This window comes from Telopea speciosissima, chromosome 5 (genome assembly GCF_018873765.1).
Source record: "Telopea speciosissima isolate NSW1024214 ecotype Mountain lineage chromosome 5, Tspe_v1, whole genome shotgun sequence".
Taxonomy (NCBI): domain Eukaryota; kingdom Viridiplantae; phylum Streptophyta; class Magnoliopsida; order Proteales; family Proteaceae; genus Telopea; species Telopea speciosissima.
Genome location: NC_057920.1, coordinates 22,497,062 through 22,519,454, shown reverse-complemented (window position 1 = coordinate 22,519,454; position 22,393 = coordinate 22,497,062). Strand labels below are relative to the sequence as shown.

At 39.0% G+C, this 22,393-nt stretch overlaps 1 protein-coding gene across 1 annotated transcript; it reads left to right on the top strand.

The window, feature by feature from the left end:
• The first annotated feature begins 18,688 nt into the window (after positions 1-18,688).
• On the top strand, positions 18,689-20,646 carry LOC122662871 (NAC domain-containing protein 6-like). The gene is made up of 4 exons (XM_043858578.1): positions 18,689-18,848; positions 18,930-19,207; positions 19,322-19,561; positions 20,641-20,646. The coding sequence occupies exons 1-4, from the start codon at positions 18,689-18,691 to the stop codon at positions 20,644-20,646; spliced, it is 684 nt and encodes a 227-aa protein (XP_043714513.1).
• Positions 20,647-22,393: the final 1,747 nt, after the last annotated feature.

The following is a 22,393-nucleotide window of genomic DNA, read 5'->3' as shown; positions in this document are numbered from 1 at the left end:
TATCTTTTCTCATGCTCTACTTCTTCCTTCTAGTTGCTCAATCATGCTCTAGAAGGGGGTTAGTGACCGTATCCAGATCGTCTATGGCCTACCTGCCCATAGTGGCCATAGCAACGCATTGATGAGGCACGGCGTAATGATCGCCTTACACCTGTCTGAGTGCCTTGCCTAGCGGGGGTGAGGTGGTCATTACGCCTTGCCTCATTAGTGCGCTGCTATAGCCGCTACGGGCATCAGGCTGTAGACAATCACGATCCATTAGTGACCATATTTGGTTGCTGCTTAATCCTCAGTTCGGTATTCCTCGTATCCAGCAAGTCTTGGAAGACATGTTGGAGATTTATGCATTCATTAGTGGAATGATCTTTTTGGTTATGATAATAACAAGGGGCAATTACTATCACTACCCTACACTTAGCCTTTATTTATTAAAACTACTCTATCTTAAACTTCTTTTCTGAAGCTACCCTGCTTTTAACCTTTTACATCTCCTTCTACCCTCATGTTTTTAAATACCCAGATTACCCTTCCTTTTCACCTAGTAACCTGCTAATCTATTTAACCTACCATTCTTCTATTTTTTACTATTTTTGTCATTAAAATAGTAAAAAATAAAAGCACCCACCCGCTTCTTCTCTCTCCCATTTTTTTTGTTTTCAATTTTTCAATTTAATTAATTTTTTAAAGAGAGTTGATCTGTTCCATGGTTTTAGTGCACGGTATCAGAACGGGTATCGATAACCTATAAAATTGATACGATACTGATACGGTATCGACTATATCGAACAAAATTACCCCTAAATCTCCTTCAAAAATGAGTTTTCTAACCATTTTACCCCTTGTTCGTATTGTGCTATCGATATGGTATCGACACGGTATCAGTGACTAGTAAAATCGGTATATATCGCCCGATAAGGGCGATACAATACCGATACTTAGAACCATGATTTGTTCGAAGAAGAACGATGAGGATGAAATATTGAATAAAAATTAACTAAATAGAAAAATTGAAGAAAAACAACAGAGAAAAAAATGGGAGAGAGAAGAAGCAGGTGGGTGCTTTCAATTCAATTTTTACTATTTTAATGACAAAAATAATAAAAAATAGAAGAAGAATGGTAGGTTAAATAGATGAACAGGTTACTAGGTGAAAAGGAAGGGTAATCTGGGTATTTACAAACATGAAGGTACAAGGAGATGTAAAAGTTTAAAAGCAGGGTAGTTTCAGAAAAGAAATTTAAGATAGAATAGTTTTAGTAATATAGGTTAAGTGTAGGATAATGATAGTAATTGCCCCTAATAACAATATCGATCCAACTTACACTAAGGCAGCGGGGGATTACTGATCGAACGAGCTGGGACGGTGCCCAACAATCCTTCCTTCTTCAACTTGGGAGTACATCATAGTCAAAGTCATGCCCAACTTGGTAAAGTGCCTCTTTTGCTTTTGAGAACGCTGAGGTGGAAGATCCTGTTGCACCATGAGGGGAGCAAAGTCCCGCGTTATAGTTTTCTCTATTGGGGTACTACAGAATATGAGATACTGGGATTACAACCTGCATTCAATAAACTCACCTCTGAGCTAGCACCCTTGTTTTGGTTCTAATTCCTTCCTCCTCCTTGGCGAGAATGTCCTCCATTTGTACCTTGGGACGGGATAATAGCATGTTTATGTGTTTTCTGATACAACATATCTCGATTCTTCTTCCTGTCTTGATGAGGGATTTGGAAGTCTCAATGTCCTGGATGTACAAGGGGTCCTGGTATTCGGGTCGGACATTTTTTATGATCAACTCCATATGTTCTGCCTTAGAGGGGCAATTCCACACTTTTGCGGCCATATCTCTATACCTAGCGATATACTTGAAGAAATCTTCTCCAGGATCCTGCCTTAAGGTTTCCAATTCTCGGCGGGTTACGTCAATCTCTGTGTTGTATGAGTACTGTTTCATAAAGGCGACCCTTGCCATATCTGGCCAAGTCTGGATTTGGAAAGCATCCAACTGCATAAGCCATCAAGGGGCAGCCCCTGAGTGTGTAAATTGAAACTCTAATTGCCCCATTTGATCATCAGAAAATTCTTGTATCATCTAGTTGACATAGCTTCTCAGATGTGTCTTGGGATCACCAGTTCCCTCGAACTTATCTGACAACCACTTGAAATCTGCTAGGATCTTGACAGTAGGGAAGAAACACATCCCCTTTGTATCCAGTAGTTGGTCCTCTATGCCTTTGTTAGCCCTGAAGGCATGCTCTAGCCTTTCAATCTTCTCCCTTATCTTTTTTTTCCCTATTAGTATCTGGTTGCTCTTGAGGACTGTTTATCACAATGTCGTCCTACTCCTCTTCCATCACTATCCTATGAGGGGCTAGAGGCGGGGCTGATGCTATCCTTGGTGTGACGTGCCTAGCCTGACTATATTCCATTGGGGGTGGTGGTGGTGGCATCAATTTGCCCTCAGCCTGAGCCTTGGCATATTGGAGTATTTGGACCATCACCGACCTTATCTCAACTACTTCAACTTACAATTGATCTATTCAAGGGTCACCCTAGGCATCTCAATGAGCATCCTCTATCGGGTTCATGTTGTTACTGAAATAAATTTGGTTTTTTGAGTTTTACTGTGGGGGATTTTGCTCTGGAAAGTTGGGAGAGTAATATTTTGACGCTCTGGACAAGTCGGAAGGGTACAAGATAATTTTAGTCAACTGAGTCATACGACGAGTTCACATGGGTAACTGGTGCTCTTTGTGGTGTGGAATTGTACCTTATCAAATAAGAGAACTCAAAAACCACTTCTAAACCGAAGCCCGGTCTCCTAACTAAGTTAAGAAGAATGCGAGATGGTACACTGAGATTAACATACAATTGAGGAAAAGAATATACAATGGCAATATATATACATTGAAGCAAAAGGTTTAGTTGTGGCATACCCTAGTCGTATATGGTCTATTTCCCTACATAATGCATGCAATAGGTAGGTTATAGGACAGAAAAGGTAACCTTTGACAAAATCGATATACCTATCACTCAAGTGTAGGAGTGAGTGGGAGTACGTGGTTTCTTTGATTTATCAATTGGTACATTATCAAGGGTTGTGGCTTCGCTGTGAATTACCCATGACTATGTATAGGGTCCAACGGCTAACCACAAGGTTGAACGATTCTGTGATGTGAGTGTGTGCATAAGTGTAGTGTAGAAAGTAAGCATCAATTGATCTCACAATGCCACAAGGGGTATCCTCATCGCCTTATTTCACTTTGAATACTTTTACTACAGGAAGCAACTATCATCCGATCTAAGAGTTCAAGTATGATGTGCCCCACCTCCCCAGGGGCAGAGGCACAACAGGGAGCAACCTTTTCTTTTTATTTTACTTCGAACATGATGCATGATATAGTTAGTGCAACAAATTACAACCATGAGTTATCCAAACATGTTATAACTCATGATTAAGGGAGAATGTTCTTAAATTGAATGGGAGCATCTAGTATTGAAATATTGACCTTGTTAATCCCTAGTGGTGTTGCCACTGTAGGAACAACGTCCTAAAAATGGACAGGAAAAATGCATGGTGAAAAGGAAGGAGTCGCCACCTAAGATAACGGTCTAGGTCCCATAAAGAGTAGGCTCAATCCTTGGTCAAGGGAAAGATCCGGATTTTATTCCATATGATATGGTTAGAGATTCGAGTAAGGGTCAGGTTATGAAAGTGGGAAGGTGTTAAGCACCCACTCTGCTTGATAGAACCGATTTTCCTATTAGATGCTAAAGTCTGAACATTCTCTCATGTTATTTATTGTATACCAACATGCATGCCTAATTTCAATTAACCACTGTACACTATTGCACATAGAAAAGACTACATACTACCCCCAAGCATGCATTTTATTCTAATTTACACTACCCCTACTGCTGTATAGTTCTACATTACGTCAAATTAAATAGAAGGGAAGGAAATCATACTTGAGTTTGATCCTTGATGAGGGTTGAAAGGGGAGTGCCCCTTTGCCCCAAATACGAACTTAATCATGAACTTTTGGTTGGCTCTTGGCACAGGGGGAGGGGACTGACTATTGTCTCTCTCTCTCTCTCTCTCTCTCGCTCTCTTGGGGGACTTTAATGTCTTGGGGAATTTCCTTTCCCTTATGCAGCTTTAATGCTTTGGGAAGGTTCCTCTCCCTTATGTGGCTTTAATGCCTTGGGAGGATTCCTCTCTCACTATCTTAGGGGGACCGTAGGACTATCTAGGGACTACCCGTGAGAGAAGGAGACTATATTAATGCAAGGAAGATACCAAAAATGACCAAAATATCCCAAAAATGGGCTCTAATAACATTGGAGTTCGTGCTTGCAATGAAGAGAAGGGTCCCCTATTTATAAGGGACCAAATGAGGGGGGGGGAGATAAGGGTGAAGGAAGAGGTCTGCATATGTATCTATGCCTCTCATCCAGAGATCATTTTTTATCCATGAGAATGATCCACGACCCTTGCTACACTGTTTTGTGCACCGATTCACATTTGGACATCTAATTTTCATATGCTATATATCATTGGAATTATCTCTTTGAGCACTATCCAATGATGCGGGAGGTGGGCCAAGTTTCAACGTTGAATTCCCCTAAAAATTCAAGATAAGTATTGATACCGTTTTGGACAATCGAGGAATTTGGTCGCCTTCTTTGTGCTATTCGTCATCGTTGGGGGTTGACAAAATTCAACGTCTACAATAATGAAAAACACCTAACCACTAAGGTTTTGACTAAGGGAAGCCTATTTGACCTTAATTTGACCTAGTCAACCTTACCTACGAGTATTTTGGTTAATTTTGTAAATTCTTGAAATGATTTTAAACGATGCTATAGAATATAGAAGACCTCTGAAGACACTTAAACAAGACCTCTACATGTCTTCAAAACCTTGTTCATAAATATTATGCATGTTCTTTAGGGTGAAAAAGATGAAGTGTCTACAATGCCCCCTCACACAGCCCATCCGTTGCGATCTCCGGTAGCCCATACCTATGCATCTCTCTCTCTCTCTCTCTCTCTCTCTCTCTCTCTCATTCATTAACCACTACATCGATAACTTTGATTCATATATCATCGTTTTCAGGGTTCCCATAATTCGTAGTTTTAGTCTCCTACAAATGATTAGTCTCTGACAAGTAAGAAATGTCTCGACCGACTCTTCATGGTGACACATGGTTTTAAGAAGCCCAAGAGTCTTCGAGGTTGATAAAAGAGATAGAGAGAAGAATCCTAAAACCCAGGACAAAGTTTTAGATACACTAACTCTTCGAAAGCTTTTGGAGCTCGGACCCAACCTGTACCATTTGGAATCCCTTCTTCACAATCCACATATGAATCCCACCTTGTGTATTCTCTCTCCTCTTTGTAAGCCAAAAGGTATAAGGTGAAAAATGCAGAACTTACTTCCACTGTTGGGATCAAGGCTTGCCATCACTATCCAATCAAGCTTGGCGTCAACGTTCTCCGGCGAAGTGGCGGTGATGGCAATAGAAGAGCTTAATATGGTATCCTGTTTCAAAATCCATATATTCTAACAGAGATGAATTATTCTCCTTCCATTCAAAAGAGCTATCTCCTGTTAACATAGGGAGATTAGACTAGTCGTTTACTATGATCCATAAGATCTATTATAAATAAAGCAGGCCAAATTAAAATTTCAATAATACTAAAATTTAACTCATTTTAATTTCAATGATAAAATCAAGCTTACTACAGCTTGCCTGTGGGCTAGGGCTGCAAGTTGCATTGATTTATTTTCTTAATTAGGTTATGTTCTCATCATATTATAATAAATATATAAATGCATGCTGAAAACATTCATTAAATAAAAAACACCAAGATACCTTACATAAGTAGCCATTAAGCTACCAAATATACCTTAAAGTCTTCAATTAATGGTATATTTAATGTCTTCTTTTAACATCATGAAGCACTAAAATACCTCTTTATAGAAACATAATGTGTACTCCCACTATTCTATAGTACCCTCTAAAATTAGGGTAAAAATTCAAGAACGGCAAAAAAACAGCTCAAAATGAAGTTAAAAAATTATTTTTCTGAAGCTGTTTCTCTTAAATATTTCTATCAGAAATAAGTTACACAAATAGGCATAAACAAAAGCAATTTATAGAAATAGTTTCCGTTATAAATAACTTTCATAAATAGAAACAACCAAAATTGATTTCTATAAACTATTTATGGCTAAATTGTACCAATATAAACAAACTGAATTTTAATTGAACTAGGTTTTAAAAAAAGTGAACCAACTCGGGCCAAAATAAACAGTCAACAAATTCGATCAACAGTGAAACCTCGGGTCAGGCCAATCAATCGGGTCAAAATCCCGATTTTTTTGTCAGATATTCGGGTCGTCACACTTTAGCAAAGCCTGGAATTTCAAATTTTGAAGATTCAAAAAAATGGCGGGTGCAATAATCATAAACCCCTTGACTTAATGGGAATATTCCACTTGTTAACATACACCACAAAATAGTATTTACGTAATTACCTTTTTGACCATGGTTTGTGTAATCGTAATGACCCATCCTTTTAGCTGTGTGAAAATATGAAAATGCCCTCCAATAAGAGATTGACACGTGTCAGGGACATATAACCACCCTGTGAAATGATAAAATTACCCTTAATAAAATTCACAATTTATGTCCCATGTATGACACATTTTAATGAATATGAAATTTACTATTTTGCCCTTAGAAAATTAAAATTTGCCACGTGCCTAGGTGGTTATGTCAAAAGACCAAAAGTTCCCTAACAAAATTAAGAACGACGGAGTTCTACCTCGTCTTCTTCAACCTCATGATGGAAGCTTAAAGGCCTCTGCCATGGTTGTTGCCCATATGGCGACTCAATGCCACCAGCTGCTACTCCCACTATGGTCGCCGGCCAATACCAGCAACCGATGTATATATATATATATATATATATTTTTTTAAAGACAATACGCAAGTGGAAAAATTTTCCCACTCTGCAGTTTAATGTCTTATGCCCATGGTGGTAGCACCCCATGGCAGCTTTCATTGTTGCAGTCACTAATCGGTTGCCGGCTTAGTCCAACGACTATGATGATATATATATATTTTTAAATCTGTCCAACCAATCGTAGGGAGAAAAATAAATTCCTCCATCGTTGTTGCACTTTCCCATCAACAATCACTGGCGGCTAAATGCATGGCAATGGGGATTCTGTCGATATTGATCGTCGGTGATCACATAATCGTTTATTTATTGTCTTTATATGGGAAAACCCTGTCGTTCTGATGAATTAGAAAGCCCGAATGGGCGATATTTTCGACCATCACCATTGTCGTATGGTTGATGGCCCCTAAATGTAATCCAATGACTCCTCTGTACTATGTAAAACCCATTAATCCAACAATGATATTGGTTCAATCAAATGGTCTCCAACAGTAGCCATATATTATTTAACAGGGAATACACAAAACAAATAGCTACAACACAAACACTGTGTTTCGATTCAATATGTAAAGGATTGATGGACAGGAGGTGTTACATCCCGCTCTAATACCATCTAAAAGCCAAAAGTTAAGAGGTGAAGAATGTAGAACTTACCTCCACCGTTAGGATCAAGGCTTGCCATCACCGTCCATTCAAACTTTCTCTCAATGTTCTCTAGCGAAGTGGCGGCAACGGCGGAAATATAAGAGCTTCACGAACACTAGAAGAGTTCTTTTTTGTCTCTACTCTGTCTCTCAAGTCTCACCCTTGATGGTAAGGTGAAGTTATACGTAGAGTGAGACAAGGGACCTATCCCTTTTAGTAACTCTTAGATAACTACCTCCCATCAAGGGAGTTATCCTTGAGTCACCCCATTTACCACTATCCTAATGCTAACGTGGCAGTATTGACCACCTTAGCCTAACAGTACTCTTCCCATATCTTCTCTTGGTCGTGCTATTATGGATGCTTACTCTACTAGAAGTTTCTTGTAATGTTTCTTGATCTGACTAGTGAATTTGATTGCTAAATAGGCTTCCTGATTCATTAACTTTTTTTTTATAGATCATTGGGTGGGGTGGGGTGGGGTGGGGTGGGGGGGGGGAAGGGGGAGCATTGTTGGTAATCAGTGTGCAATCCAGCGGAAGCATAATAGCCTTTTCAAGGTCATTCCACGCACCACGCACAGCTTTGTGTTTCCTTACGATCAAGCCAACTCCTCCACACTCTAGGGTTCTCAAAACCCGACACTATCTCCAAGATCAAACACCAAGAGAGGGAAGGGAAGAGAGAACAGTTTTCACAAGGAGGGTGGTGCTCCACATTTTTTATATGAGAGTCACTTGGGTTTTTGGCAATCCAATATATTTTATATTATTGCCCTCTCTTATCCCTAATTGGATGGAGCACATAAGCAAGGAGATTGAGTTTCCTAAAGGGACTCAATCACCAAGCAATCAAATCTTTTCACCTAAGGAAAGACTCCTATTGCTAGACGAATCTAATATTGATTCCAATATCCAATATTGGACTCAATATCTTTCCTTTTCTAACAATCTCCTCCATCCTTCTGTAAGATCCAATCTTACAAGGGGATCACAAAAAGGAAATCATAATCAACCGTGTTGCGTAAATGAGTGGAACTGAAAGGAAAGGGTAGGATCGCATTGGGATTCTACTCAGCTTCTAAAGTGTCCAACACCGAAGATGCCAAGTAGATGTAACAATCAACACCCAAGATAAGTAGTTAAGACACGCATTAGTCCCCCACAAAAATAATGTTACATGGTTAAATATAAGGCATGTGTCGAAAACTATCAATCCTTAATGAACCTATATACTGTATAAGAGATTCTATTACCTTGATTTGGACAGAATAAATACATTTTCAAACCAAATGTTCAAGAAAATAAATAATTATTTTTTAAATATATATCTAAAGAACATTTCAAAACATTTAAAAAATGCTACCGGATTTGGATTTGTGTCTAATCCTGTATAGAATAGTCTTCTCAACATATTCCCAACATATAGGCTATGGATTCCATGTTGGTCATCTCTTTCGAATACAGCCAGATACTGTGAATCCAACACACCTATCTATAGTTAGAGAGACATCAACCGTTGGTGCACCAAAACCCATAACATCTGAATGCAATGATAAGGACCCCTTAGATCAAGGGACCAATCGTGAACTACTTAAGAGAATCTCATTTTTTTTATAAACTGATGGTACACCACATGTGAAATTCTCAAGTGATTTGGTCCAATGTACACTTCATATGTATATTCACATTTGTATCTTCGAAAAAACAACATCCCTAAGCACACACAGCGTGACCACCATTAGACAGGATGTCCAGTCTTGTCTTTAGTGGTGAACAATTTTAGGTAAGTATACCTATGGACAGTAACTGAGCTCAAGAACTGATCATGTTAATCAAAATTAAATTTATCAATTCAAAAAAAAAAAGTTTGCACATCAATGCCAATTACCCATGAACTTTATACCCTTATTCTCAACATATTTCTCAAAAACACTAGGAGATAAGCCTTTAATCATAGGGTCAGATAAATTATCTGCAGTGTCAACCTTAGCTATGGCTATGTCACCATGCTGAATGATCTCACGAATCAAGTGATACTTTCGTTCCACATGCTTATTTCTTTGATGAGCTCTTGGTTCCTTTGTTTGTGTTATAGCTCCCCTATTGTCACATAACAATGGTATGGGTTGCTCCACTAGCTTAGGGACCACCCCTAAGTCAGTCAAGAATTTCTTGAGCCAGACACCTTCCTTCACTGCTTCACTAGCTACCAAATACTTAGCTTCTGTTGTGGAATCGGCCGTTGACTTTTGTTTGACACTTCTCCAAATCACTGCATCACCATCAATCATAAAGACCATCCTAGAGGTGGACTTTCTATCATCCTTGTCAGTTTGGAAATCCGAATCGGTATATCTAACTATCGACAACCGATCACAACCATACACAAGGAAGTAATCCTTGGTCCTCCTTAGATACTTGAGGATCCCCTTGATAGTTGTCTAATGTTCTTGTCCCAGATTGGATTGATACCGGCTCACAATCCCTACAGCATGACAAATATCTGATCTAGTACACAACATGGCATACATCAGACTTCCTACTGTTGAAGCATAAGGAACTCTCTTCATAGCCTCAACATCCTCAAAAGTTTGAGGACACCGTGACTTGGAAAGACTGATTCCATGTCTGAGAGGCACATTACCTCTCTTCGAATCCTACATGTTGAACCTGTTAAGCACTTTGTCAATGTAGGTGGATTGTGATAACCCCAACATCCTACTCTTGTGATCTCTCACAAGCTTAATTCCTAGGATGTAGCTGGCCTCTCCCAGATCTTTCATTGAGAATATTTTGGATAACCACATCTTTACAGATGAGAGTAGTTTCACATCATTCCCAATGAGTAGTATATCATCCACATATAGGACAAGAAAACAAACAGCATCCCCACTGACTTTCTTATACACGCATGGTTCATCAATATTTTGCTCAAATTCAAAATCCTTGACAGTTTGATCAAAACAGATGTTCCAGCTTCTAGAAACCTATATTAGCCCATAAATGAACCTCAACAAACTACATACCTTGTTTTCTTCCCCTGGGGAAGCATAACCCTCTGGCTGATCCATGTATATGACTTCATCAAGATATCCGTTAAGGAAAGCGGTCTGTACATCCATCTGCCAAATCTCATAATCATGGTATACAACAATCGATAATAGAATCCTAATGGATTTAATCATCGCTACCGGTGAGAAGGTTTCATTATAGTCGATACCCTCCTTCTGAGTGTATCCCTTCGCCACCAGTTTTGCCTTGAAATGTTTCACCTGACCATCAGCACCTCTCTTCCTCTTGTAGATCCATTTCCAGCCAATGGATTGTACCCCTTATGGCAGATCTTTAAGAGTCCAGACATGGTTAGAATCCATGGAATCTATCTCATTGCGCATTGCTTCTTGCCATTTCTCAGAGTCAACATCCTTTAGAGCCTCAGCATAAGTATAAGGATCTGTGTCTGAACAATCAGACACCATATGGAATTCTTCCACCTTTTGATCATCCTCTATAAGAAGGATTCAAACGTGTTGGTGGTCGGATAGACCTTTAACTCCGTCTAGGCTCTTGAGGTTGTTTTTCCTCAGCGGGTGTGTTAACCGGACTATCTAAGGGTGCAAAGGGTACCTGGTCATCAGATATTTCTTTTATGACCACTGAATTTGATCTCGATGAGATCATGTCATCCTCAAGAAATGTTGCATGCGATTAACAGGGTCATAGAAATAGTAGCCTATAGTAGTCTTGGGGTATCCTAAGAAATAACATCTATCTATACGAGATTTCAACTTATCTGTCTGTTGCTTCCACACATGTGCTATGCAACCCCATACCTAGGGGTGTCAATACCTAACCCGAACCAACTAAACCGGCCCGACCCAACCCAAATGAGACCGAACCACACCAGACCGATCTTTTATTGGATTTGATTCGGTTTGGGGGTTTAGAGATCATTCAATTTTTGTTCGGTCTAGCCCGACAGTGAACCGGTGAACCGGTGAACCCAATCAATAGACCCGGCCCTAGATCAAACCGACCTGACCCAATTCTAAAACCTAAATGCTAAATGTCATAAAATCTAAACTCAACTTTCAGTCTTTCGACTCTTTCCCTTTCTCTCTCAGCGCCTCAGCAGCACAGGCACCGGACCTCATCCTCAACTCTCAACTCTCGACTCTCAGCGGCACCGGCAATGGCGGCACACGCACAGTGGCACAGGCTCTCGACTCTCACGGCACTCAGGCACACTCAGTCACAGACTCTCGACTCTCACTCTCATTTCCCCTTTTTTTTTTTCCCATCTCAAGTTCTCAAGTTGAAACTTGGGTTTTTAAACTGTGCAGAATCAATTTGGAGAAGGAAAATTCCCAAGCATCAGTGCATCACTAAGGCACTAAGCATTTTATATTTTGGATTCTTGGGAGATATTTGATGCGATCAGGTCATCCTCTTAAACTTGTTCCCATTGAGTTCTTTTAGGTTTTCAATTTTCCCTTTGATTTCTGAATTTGTTTGTTGCACCATATGGTATCCGGTATCCCTATGTCATTTCCTTTTCTTATGGAACTGCTATTCCATGATGTTCAATCCAATTTGATGGTCGCTCTGATGGCTGACCTAGTGATTCTTATAAAATAAGGATTTAAATTTGGTGGTCGCTCTGATGGTTGACCTGGCTCTCATATCCTTTGTGAGTGATTACCCAACCAATTGTATCCATAGGCATAGAGGATCCATTTGAACAGGATGATTAGGACTTGGGAGCATTAATGCCAAGATGGCAAGATGTATTGTATTTGAGATTTTGATCTAATGAAATATTTTATGTAGTTGAAAAGAGAAATAGAAGAAAAATAAGCACTAACCAAGCCCTACCAGTTATAAAAAACCGGTACCAAACCGAATCCAAATCGATATCAACCCGTTATCATAAATCGGCACCGACACGAAACCAAACTGCACCGAACCAAAATTGAGCCAAAATCGAACAGTTCTTATTGGATTGGTTTCGATTTCTCTAAAAGTCACACCGAAACCAAAAAGCCTGAACCAAAACCAGACTGAACCGCCCCATTGACACCCCTACCCACACTTTAGTATGTTGGAGGCTGGGCTTGCGCCCATATCACAATTCAAAAGGTATTTTGGATACAGATTTTGTCGGTAGCCTGTTCAGTATATAGATGGCAGTTTCTAGCGCAAAACCCCAAAAACTCAATGGTAATTCTGAATAACTCAACATGGATCGAACCATGTCCAACAAAGTTTGATACTGTCTCTCTGAGACTCTGTTCTGTTGAGATGTCCCTGGGTCCGTCAACTGAGATACAATCCCAACTTCTTTTAGATAGTCCCTGAACTCATCTGATAACTACTCTCCTCCCCGATCAAATCGGAGGCACTTGATACAATCCCAATTTTTTCTCTTTTTTTTTTTTTTTGAACTTTTGCTCGAAACTCCTTGAATTTATCAAATGTTTCCAATTTGCGATGCATTAAGTATATGTAACCATAACAAGAGTAGTCATCAGTGAAGGTTACGAAGTATTCGTAACCATACCTCGCTTGAACATTAATGGGCCCACACACATCAGAGTGTATCAACTCTAACAAAGCTTCAACCCTTCTTCCCTTGTTAGAGAAGGGTTTCTTGGTCATCTTTCCTTGTAGACATGATTCACAGGTTGGATAAGGTTCTACCTTTAGAGAATCCAAATGACCATCCTTTATCAACTTATTTATCCTTTCTACTCCAATATGACCTAACCTTAGGTGCCAAAGATATGTTGAATTTTCTTGAGCTATTTTTCTTTTCATAGATGTATTGGAGATTTCATTCACATCAAATACCGATTTTAAGAGATATAATCCGTTATCTAGTAAGCCAGTAATAATAAAAGAATTGTTAAACAGAATAGTTAACTTAACACCAAATTGAAAAGTATAACCATTCCTACTAACAGAAACAATGTTCCTCCTGAAAGAGTGGGCATAAAAACAATCTCTCAAAACTAAAGTAAATTCTCCAACGACCTCAGCAACAGCCTCTACTCCTGTACCCATTCTCAGACGAACTTCATCCTTACTCAGCCTTCTTGTCAACTTGAACCCCTGCAACATGTTGCAAATATGGACAGTTGACCCAGAGTCCACCAACCATGAATTAGTAGGTTCCTCTGACAAATTAGACTTATAAAGGACTAAGGTTTCAGAAATACCTCCTTCCAGTTTCTTTTTCTGAGATGCTAGGAAAGCTCGACATTCTCTCTTCCAATGTCCGTCCTTTTTGTAATAGAAACAAGTTCCCTTGTTCTTGTTCTTCTTAATTCCCTATTGATCCAACCTTAGGGGCTTTACCCTTGTCAGTCTTCTTCTTCTTCTTCTTGCCCTTAGTCTTAGAGGAAGAAGACTTGCCCTCTATGGTCAAGACCTCCACTTTCTACTTCTTGGATGCAGCCTCTATCTCTTACAACATGTTGTTCATCTCAGGAAGTTCGACGAAGAGTTTATTCATGTTATAATTAATAATAAATTATCCGTAGATATCCTGAGGTAAAGAGTAGAAGATAACATCCATCTTATAATTCAGCTTAAAAGACGTCCCAATGTTCTCCAGATCTTGGAACAAGTTTCGCATTTTCATTACATGAACTATAACTGGAGTTCCTTGGGCCATCTTCGTGCCATTGAGAAGTGTCACCAGTTGATGATGGACATGTCTTTCTTCTCTCTCATACATCTCCTTCAATTCCTCCATCATGTCCTTTGTCAAGTACAAATCCTTGACAAATCAACGATGGTCTTATCCAGAGAACTTAACACGAGGAGCTTGGCCTTAAAGTTTTTCTGACAGAATAACTCATAGACCACTTTGGTTTCAGAGTTTTTCTCATTGGGGAATTCAGGTTCTTCTTCATCCAGGACAGACATCAGACCTTCTGCAGATAGGAGTAACCTGATGTTCCTCCTCCAGTCAACATAGTTTGGGTCGGTCAAAATATGGTCTTTAATGAGGGCAGTGTAGTTGATTTGGATCGACATAGTATTAAATTTACATGATGTATAAAATAGCATGGTCGACAACCATTGAAAAACGGGGTAAAACGATCAATGGTCAATCATACCCTAAGCTTCCCTCTTGCTTAAAAGGTATGTATTGGAACTTATCAACCCTTATGCTCCTGACTTATTGTATCGGAGTTCATCATTTGCATGTTGGTTGAGTGAACTATTATGTCCGTCACTTAGACTTTCAATGTGATTTAGCTACCTGAGTGTTATGCCCATTCCTATCGGCTGACATTCACTCAAGTCAAATATATACCCTTAATTTTGGAGGGAATTATGACGTTTGTGAGTTAATATTTACTAACGCAGTACACGTACCACTGACCACATTCTCTTCCTATCACATGTGAGATGGGTGTAGACAATCTTATCAACCTATCTAAGTATTATCCTTTCAGTATCTACAAGAGTAGATCGATAAAATTTATACACTCACCAACTAAGGGAGGCCATGGGAATTCCACCGATCAGGGTTTTTCATATCACATTTGTTTTTATCAAAGAGGGATAACGGAAATGCATAGAATCACAACCATACATCCAATGTATAAGCATATAAATATATCTATCACAAGAAAAATATATACCAATGGTTATGGGATAGCATATTTAATCAACATGAGTTCACATCCAATATAAACTCACTTTGATTACAAGATGGATGAGAATAATCAAAGCCTCATATGTCACTCCCACACATAGCAATAATTATGTGATAATGCAGATGCAACTAACTATTGCAGGAAAATAAATTTAGAACTATAAACAACTTGAACACTCCAAGTGGGCAAGTCCCTCCTCCAATCTTCTCACCAATGAATCGTCAAGATCCTTGATCTACTATCATAATCACGATCTTGAAGCGATTACATCAAATAATTTAAGCTAATTTAAAAAATTATTACAACCCCTTTACATGAAAGATAAAACTCAAAAAATCAATCCACCAATTTGACTTGCCTGAGGAAAATTACAAAACTTTTACATAAAATGAAGGGCCGGAGAAGAAAGGAAAATTAAAATTACGTTCATGATCACATCCATGCCATGCCTAGTACACACATCCATCTAATGCATGTATGTTTTAAATCCCATAACCATGGTCCTCATTACATACATGATACCCAAATTTAATATTTAATATTTTATATGTAAAATGCCCAAAAACACATAAAAATACCCTCACCGTGACATGCCATGTCACTATGGTCATGTGCATCCAATGCACCCATGAAATAATCACATACATGCTTATAAAAAAATAAAATAAGTCATTATGCAAATTAGAGAAGGTGGGTGAAGGCAAGAATCTCTCCACGCATCTTCTCCAAGTGGTCTCCCTTTAAAAAACCTAACCAGAATTTTATTTTTTTAAAATTCTGTTACACAAGGTAGCATATAGGAAAACAAAAGGGAGGCCGCAGGCTACCAGCGCGCGCAAATAGCACCAACAACAGCACGTGCAAGGCGCGGCAGGGGCCATCGCACGTAGGGAGCGCACGGGTCACAGGGGCAGCACGGCAGAGGGTAGGCCATCGTACGTTGGAGCACCCGGGTCATAGGGGCAGCACGCGGTAGGGGGCTACACGCGACAGGAGGGGTGCACGGCAAGCGGGGGGAGGGTGCAACTAGTGGGGCATGCAGCGGGCGAGTGCAGCAGACCGTGGCCTTTGGCGCGCTGTGCATGCACACCCACGACAAAAGCGTCCTAGTGCTCATGCCCACGCCCAAACCACACAGCCGAGAGCATGCCGTGGCCTTCTTCGCATGTATCCCTTTCCCAAATTTTTTTTTTAATGAAAAATAAAAAACAATAGGCATCACATATGATAATGGAAAAAATTGAAAACATTCTCATAGATAGCGAGGCTCTGATGCCACTGTTGGTAATTAGTGTGTGATTCAACGGAAGCATAACAGGATCAATAGCTATTAATGGGAGATGTTATTCAATAAACAGGAACAATGGAAGGATCGATTGTTACCTAGAGTTTCACAGATGCAAAACCTCCAACTGATGATAGTCCTTTTACCGTTGTTCCACGCACCACGCACAGTTTTACGTTCCCTTACGATCAAGCCAACTCCTCCACACTCTAAGGTTCTCAAAACCCTAGACTATCTCCAAGATCAAACGCCAAGAGAGGGAAGGGAAGAGAGAACGGTTTTCACAAGGAGGGAGGTGCTCCACATTTTTGGATATGAGAGTCACTTGTGTTTTTGGCAATCCAATATATTTTATATTATTGCCCTCTCTTATCCCTAATTGGATGAAACATATAAGTAAGGAGAATGAGTTTTCTAAAGGAACTCAATCACCAAGCAATCAAATCTTTCCACCCAAGGAAAATTCCTATTGCTAGAGGAATCTAATATTGATTCCAATATCCAATATTGAACCCAATATTTTCATTTTCTAACAATCATGAGGAGAGAGAAAAGCAAGGGAGAGGGAGATATGGGCAACCAGCCAAGGGTGAATGGGTAGGGGTCACGTAACAATGGATATGTTGGGGAGGGGGGATTACATGCAGTGGAATTGGTGAGAGACCGTGAAAAGCTCAAAAGGATAATTTAAAAATTTTAAAGAAAAATAGTTTTCTATTCGAAAGCGTAACCTACACCAGCACTGCCATGTATCTATCTCTCTCCTCCTCAAAATAAGGAGGTATAGGTATCTCTTCATATGGGAAGGAGAGAGAAACTCATGGGAGTCTTGCCCTACGCCAATTTTAAATTATCAGGGAAGAAAGAAAGGCGAAAGTACTCTTATAGAGAATAAAAAAGGAAATTTAGAATAGAAAAGTTGGAGTAAATATTGGTGATATGTATATGAGAAAATTAACCCTTAATTTCTTCAAATCGTTGGGAAAAGTCTATAAATCTAAGGGTCATCATCATGGATTTGGAAACGCGTTAATTTGGTCCTCTGCTTTGTAGATTTGTTGGAGAGCTAGACCATTGGTGCTGGTCTTCACGTTGAGTCTTTAATGCATTTTTTATTATTTCTTTTTTTTATTGATACGTGTCATCTATTCATTGATGTTAGAGCTATTTTACTAAAAAGGGTTGATTGATTATTGATGTTAAAATTATTATCTTGATAAAAAAATGTTAAACTTAAAGTGAATTCTTTTATTAAAGGGTGCCTTTAGACAAAACTTGGCTGCTGTTCCAATCATAAGTGCCAAAATTGAAATCTTGAAGAATATTTTGAAAAATATTAAAACTTGAAAACGAAGAAAATTATTCCAAGTTAGTGCTTAATATTGGGGCAGCGCTGAATTTTTTCAACTTCTTTGTTAAAAAGCTATTTTGAGACTCCAAAGTAACCACTTGATCATAATGGAACAACCTCCCTCCCCATTGCACAAAGGTTGTCCACCTTTAGAAGAGGGTAAAGGCTATAACATAAAATTACAAAAAGACTTAATTTCCAAGAAAAAGCTGAACCAAATCCCTAGAAACTCAAAAGTTTAGTATAAAAATCCTGGTAAAAGTCAGGGAAGTTTTACCAGTAATAAATTCTTGGAATAAATTAGGAAAGAAAGAGCGAGGGAAGCACTGCCCAAGGAAGAACGATATTTGTCACTTTCTGTCTTCTACCCAAAAAAAAAAACTTTTAAGAGTCTTCCAAGTGTGTCTACCCCTCTACGGCGCTGGGTTTAGTCCGTTCCAAAGTTGCCCCCCCCCCCCCGTCCCCCAAGAATAACCGTGTGGGATCCATAACTTGAACGACTAGAATTTCCACTTTTTTCAAGTTTTCAAGTTTTCAAGTTTCAAAGATGAAATCATTGAGTCCAATTTTCCACCACCAGCACTGTTATTCAACATTAGTCCTAGGTGAGGTTACGAGTCGGCTTCTCTCCTATAAAAAGGAGAGCACTAAACCGAACAGAGGAAGCAGTGGAACACCCAACCGACCAACATAACCCAACTACAAGAAGAAAAGCAAAGGAAATCAATAATAGATTATAGTAACACTACAACAACAACAACAACGATGCCGGCGACGGAGAGGCTGTTACCGGGATTTCGGTTCCACCCGACGGAAGAAGAACTGCTTGATTTCTATCTCAAGAACGTGGTTTTTGGGAAGAAGCTCCCTTTCGATATCATCGGCTTCCTTAACATCTACCATTACGATCCTTGGGACTTACCTGGTAATAATAATTCATAAATTAATTCTCTTATTCTTAATTTCTCTATCTATGCATATGGCTGATGTTGTAAATGCATTGCAGGGTTGGCTAAGATTGGGGAGAGAGAATGGTATTTCTTTGTGCCGATAGACAGGAAGCATGGCAACGGTGGAAGGCCTAACCGTACCACCGAACATGGGTTTTGGAAAGCCACGGGTTCTGATCGTCACATCAGAAGCTTATCCAACCCAAAGAGGCTTATTGGCCTAAAAAAGACCCTTGTCTTCTACATGGGCAGAGCTCCTCGTGGGTCTAAGACTGATTGGATCATGAACGAGTATCGTATGCTCAATTCCTCGTTCAAATCATCTTTATTTAAGGTATACTATTATATATATGCATGAACTTGATCGTTAAAAGTTGTAGAAAGAATTAATGGAATGCATTAAATCATCAAATCTTCTAACCTATCGTATAATTAATTTTTTATGCAGGACGACATAGTATTGTGCAAGATTTATAGGAAGGCAACTTCCTTTAAAGTGTTAGAGCAAAGGGCAACCATGGAGGAAGAGATGAAGATACAAGAAACCTCTTTGACATCTTCACCCATGACCATGGATGCTGAAATTTCAATGTTCGAGCAACAAGAGTGCTTTGCGACGCCAACCTTAGCATGGGATATTCTATTGAAGGCCGAAGAAGTAGTAGTAGAAGAAGAAGATAATGAACAAGTGATGCATAACCATGATCATGGAAAGAAGAATAAGGAGGAAGAAGAAGAAGTAGAAGCAGAAGAAGCAAAGGCTTTGGCTTCTGTTGGAATTAGACAAGGGAAAGAATTGAAGGAACTCCAATTGCCCAAACTAAGCTTTGATTGGACACAGGACTCATTCTGGACCCAGCTTCGGAGCCCCTGGCTAGGGCTAGACAATTGGGCCCTTACCCCTATGTCTAACTCTCACTTTTTCCTAGGCATTGGTGGACTTCAGATGATGGAGGAACCAAAACTCTGAGAGTCCCACTGATTTATAAGTATTTACGGTGGATGTGTCATTCCAACTTACTTGAGGCCGCAAGATGCATATGGGCTTATGGGCATGTGGGATTTCAACCCCAAAGAAAGAGATGGAAGGTTCACATGGGCTGGTTTGGAGCCCAAGCCCAAGCAAATCAGACTCGGTGGTTGGAACTGTTCTGAGGTTCAACAGTAGGGCTATTTTGTGATTAGGGTACTACATATTTTTCTTCTGTCTTTTTCTCAATTGTTTTAGCTACTTTTTTTCTTTAGATGTAACCATATTCTTTTTATGTGACTTCCTATTTTATCTTTTGTTGGAAAAATCCTCTTTGTAAGACCTTGATCGAGTTAAGTGCTTGAAAGGTTTAATTTCTTTCTTTATTTTTTTACCCAAAAGTGAAAGTTTTCTTGTATTTCCTTATCATATGTGATTTGACATTATGATTGGATTCCTTCGTTAATATAAACCCCCACCCCTAATTGTTTCGGACCGAAAACACCCTGCCCTAGCTCAATCAGACGCATACCAATGGCAATGGTGAGGGGATTATTTCTTCATCATGAGTGAAAAAAAACTCAGCCGCTTACCTAGAAATAAAAGGAGGAGGTCAGAAAGACCAGAAATCATATATTTTAACATTAATTACCTTAGCTAGATAAGGCTAAGTTTAGATGGAAAAGAACAATAACCATACAAGAAAAAAAATAGGTTGTAAAGATATTTGTGTTCTCTTAAACGTTGGCTGCAAATTAATAATGTTTCTCTTTCTACCATTATTCATTTTCTTTCAGAGGTAGATACTCTACACCAATAGATGTAGAGGGTATCTCTACACCAAAATCTAAAATAATGCCATACTTTGGAAAAGTTGGAATTTTGTTGATTGGTAGACCAGACGATGTCCAATTCAGATGTAAAATCTCTACGCAAACGAAGTTTGTTAAGTAACAAAATAAAGAATTGAAAAAAAAAATTCAAGACTTTGTACCTATAAAAATATCTGTGGAAGAAGGTGTGCATGAACATACATGGTAGGATATATGAGTAAATCAGGGTCTGATATTTGTTGTCTAGCTAATTCACACCATTACCTTAATACCCATTTAATTGAAATTGCCACATCACCTTTCAAGTGGCAAAATTTAGTTACTAATACTAGCCAACTTTTCAATATTTTTTTTTCTTTCTTACTAATGTATATACCTTTCTAAAACTTGACTAGAAAATCAAATGGAAAATGAAGGATAAGTCTAACACTATACCATTACAAAGTGCATTCAAATTTTTATTTTTGAAGAAGAGAAGACCAAAATCTAATGAAGTTGGCTGCAAAAGATTTTCGCAAAACAAATACAAAAAAAAAGTTACAAAATGTACTTTTTCTTAATGTCTTCACAACCAAACAAATGGGATAAACCATATCATCATGAGATTTTTTTATTTTTTATTTTTTGTTTTGTTGCCTTTTATCCTTGGGGTGGTGGAGGTGCGGAGGAAGATGGGAAAATTATGCATTTTAACTTCATCTCATTGGACGTAAAATGAAGTGTAGGGAAATGAAATTAAAATAAAATTAGGAGAGGGTTGGGCATTCCATCAACTTTCGGTAAACTAATTGCATAAATCTATCAGAGGGCTAGGCACAAGAGGGCAAAGCGTCTTTTTCGAAGGGAGAGGAGAGAGGATGACACATGATGGACACCCTGGCAATGTGCCCATCTTTTCCAATAAAATAATAGAAAATTTTTCAATGATTACCTATAATGATTGTGAAACTAATTCAAAAACTTCCTAAATATAGTTAGGGAGAGGGTTCTCTAACTATATTGGAATCCAGTACTATTATTTTATGCAAGGAAGAGACAAATAGACACATATGTGCTAGCATACCCTACTCCTCAGAGAACCTTTTCCCACATAGTTATTAAATCTTCATTTTTCCAACATTTTTTGGATTTGAATAACCAAAAGAGAAAAATATGATAGGACTAAAAAATTGTTTAAAATTCAATTAACGTCTTAAGTTAAATACACAATCATGATTACAAAAGTTTGCAATTTTATTATTTAGTTGATTTCACTTTTTTTTTTTTTTTTTTTTCCATTGTTCCTCCATTGATGACCAAATTCATCATTAGACAATCAAATACAACCTTTGAGAAAAACTTGCAAGTTGGATCATCCCCAGGGGCTCTTGTACTCCACTACAAGAAAAGTGTGCATTTACAGTGCTTTTAGCGCATGCAAATAAGTGCCAATAGAGAGGCCCCATACGTGCCGAGCAGTCCAACGCCACATTGCCCATGCATGCCGACACGCTGTCACAGCTTATTTTCAAACAGACTTGCCGGATTGGCAAAGAATTGTTGGATCGACGAGTGGAGCTTCAATTGACGACAAGAAGACCACCAGAATCGCTACCACAACCTACTTTCGAACAGATCTGTCAGGATCTGCTGGATCGACGAGTGAAGCTTCGTCCAGCAATAGGAGGGGATTGTTGAAGATTGAACGGCGGCTGGACCATCGGAGCCGACAATAACC

What these genes read in the sequence shown, in the direction of transcription:
- LOC122662871 (XM_043858578.1), top strand. Translation starts at nt 18,689, where the DNA reads ATGCCGGCGACGGAGAGGCTGTTACCGGGATTTCGGTTCCACCCGACG. An exon ending in CGATCCTTGGGACTTACCTG is followed by an intron (nt 18,849 to 18,929) that starts GTAATAATAATT and finishes AATGCATTGCAG; the next exon opens with GGTTGGCTAAGATTGGGGAG. An exon ending in TCAAATCATCTTTATTTAAG is followed by an intron (nt 19,208 to 19,321) that starts GTATACTATTAT and finishes TTTTTTATGCAG; the next exon opens with GACGACATAGTATTGTGCAA.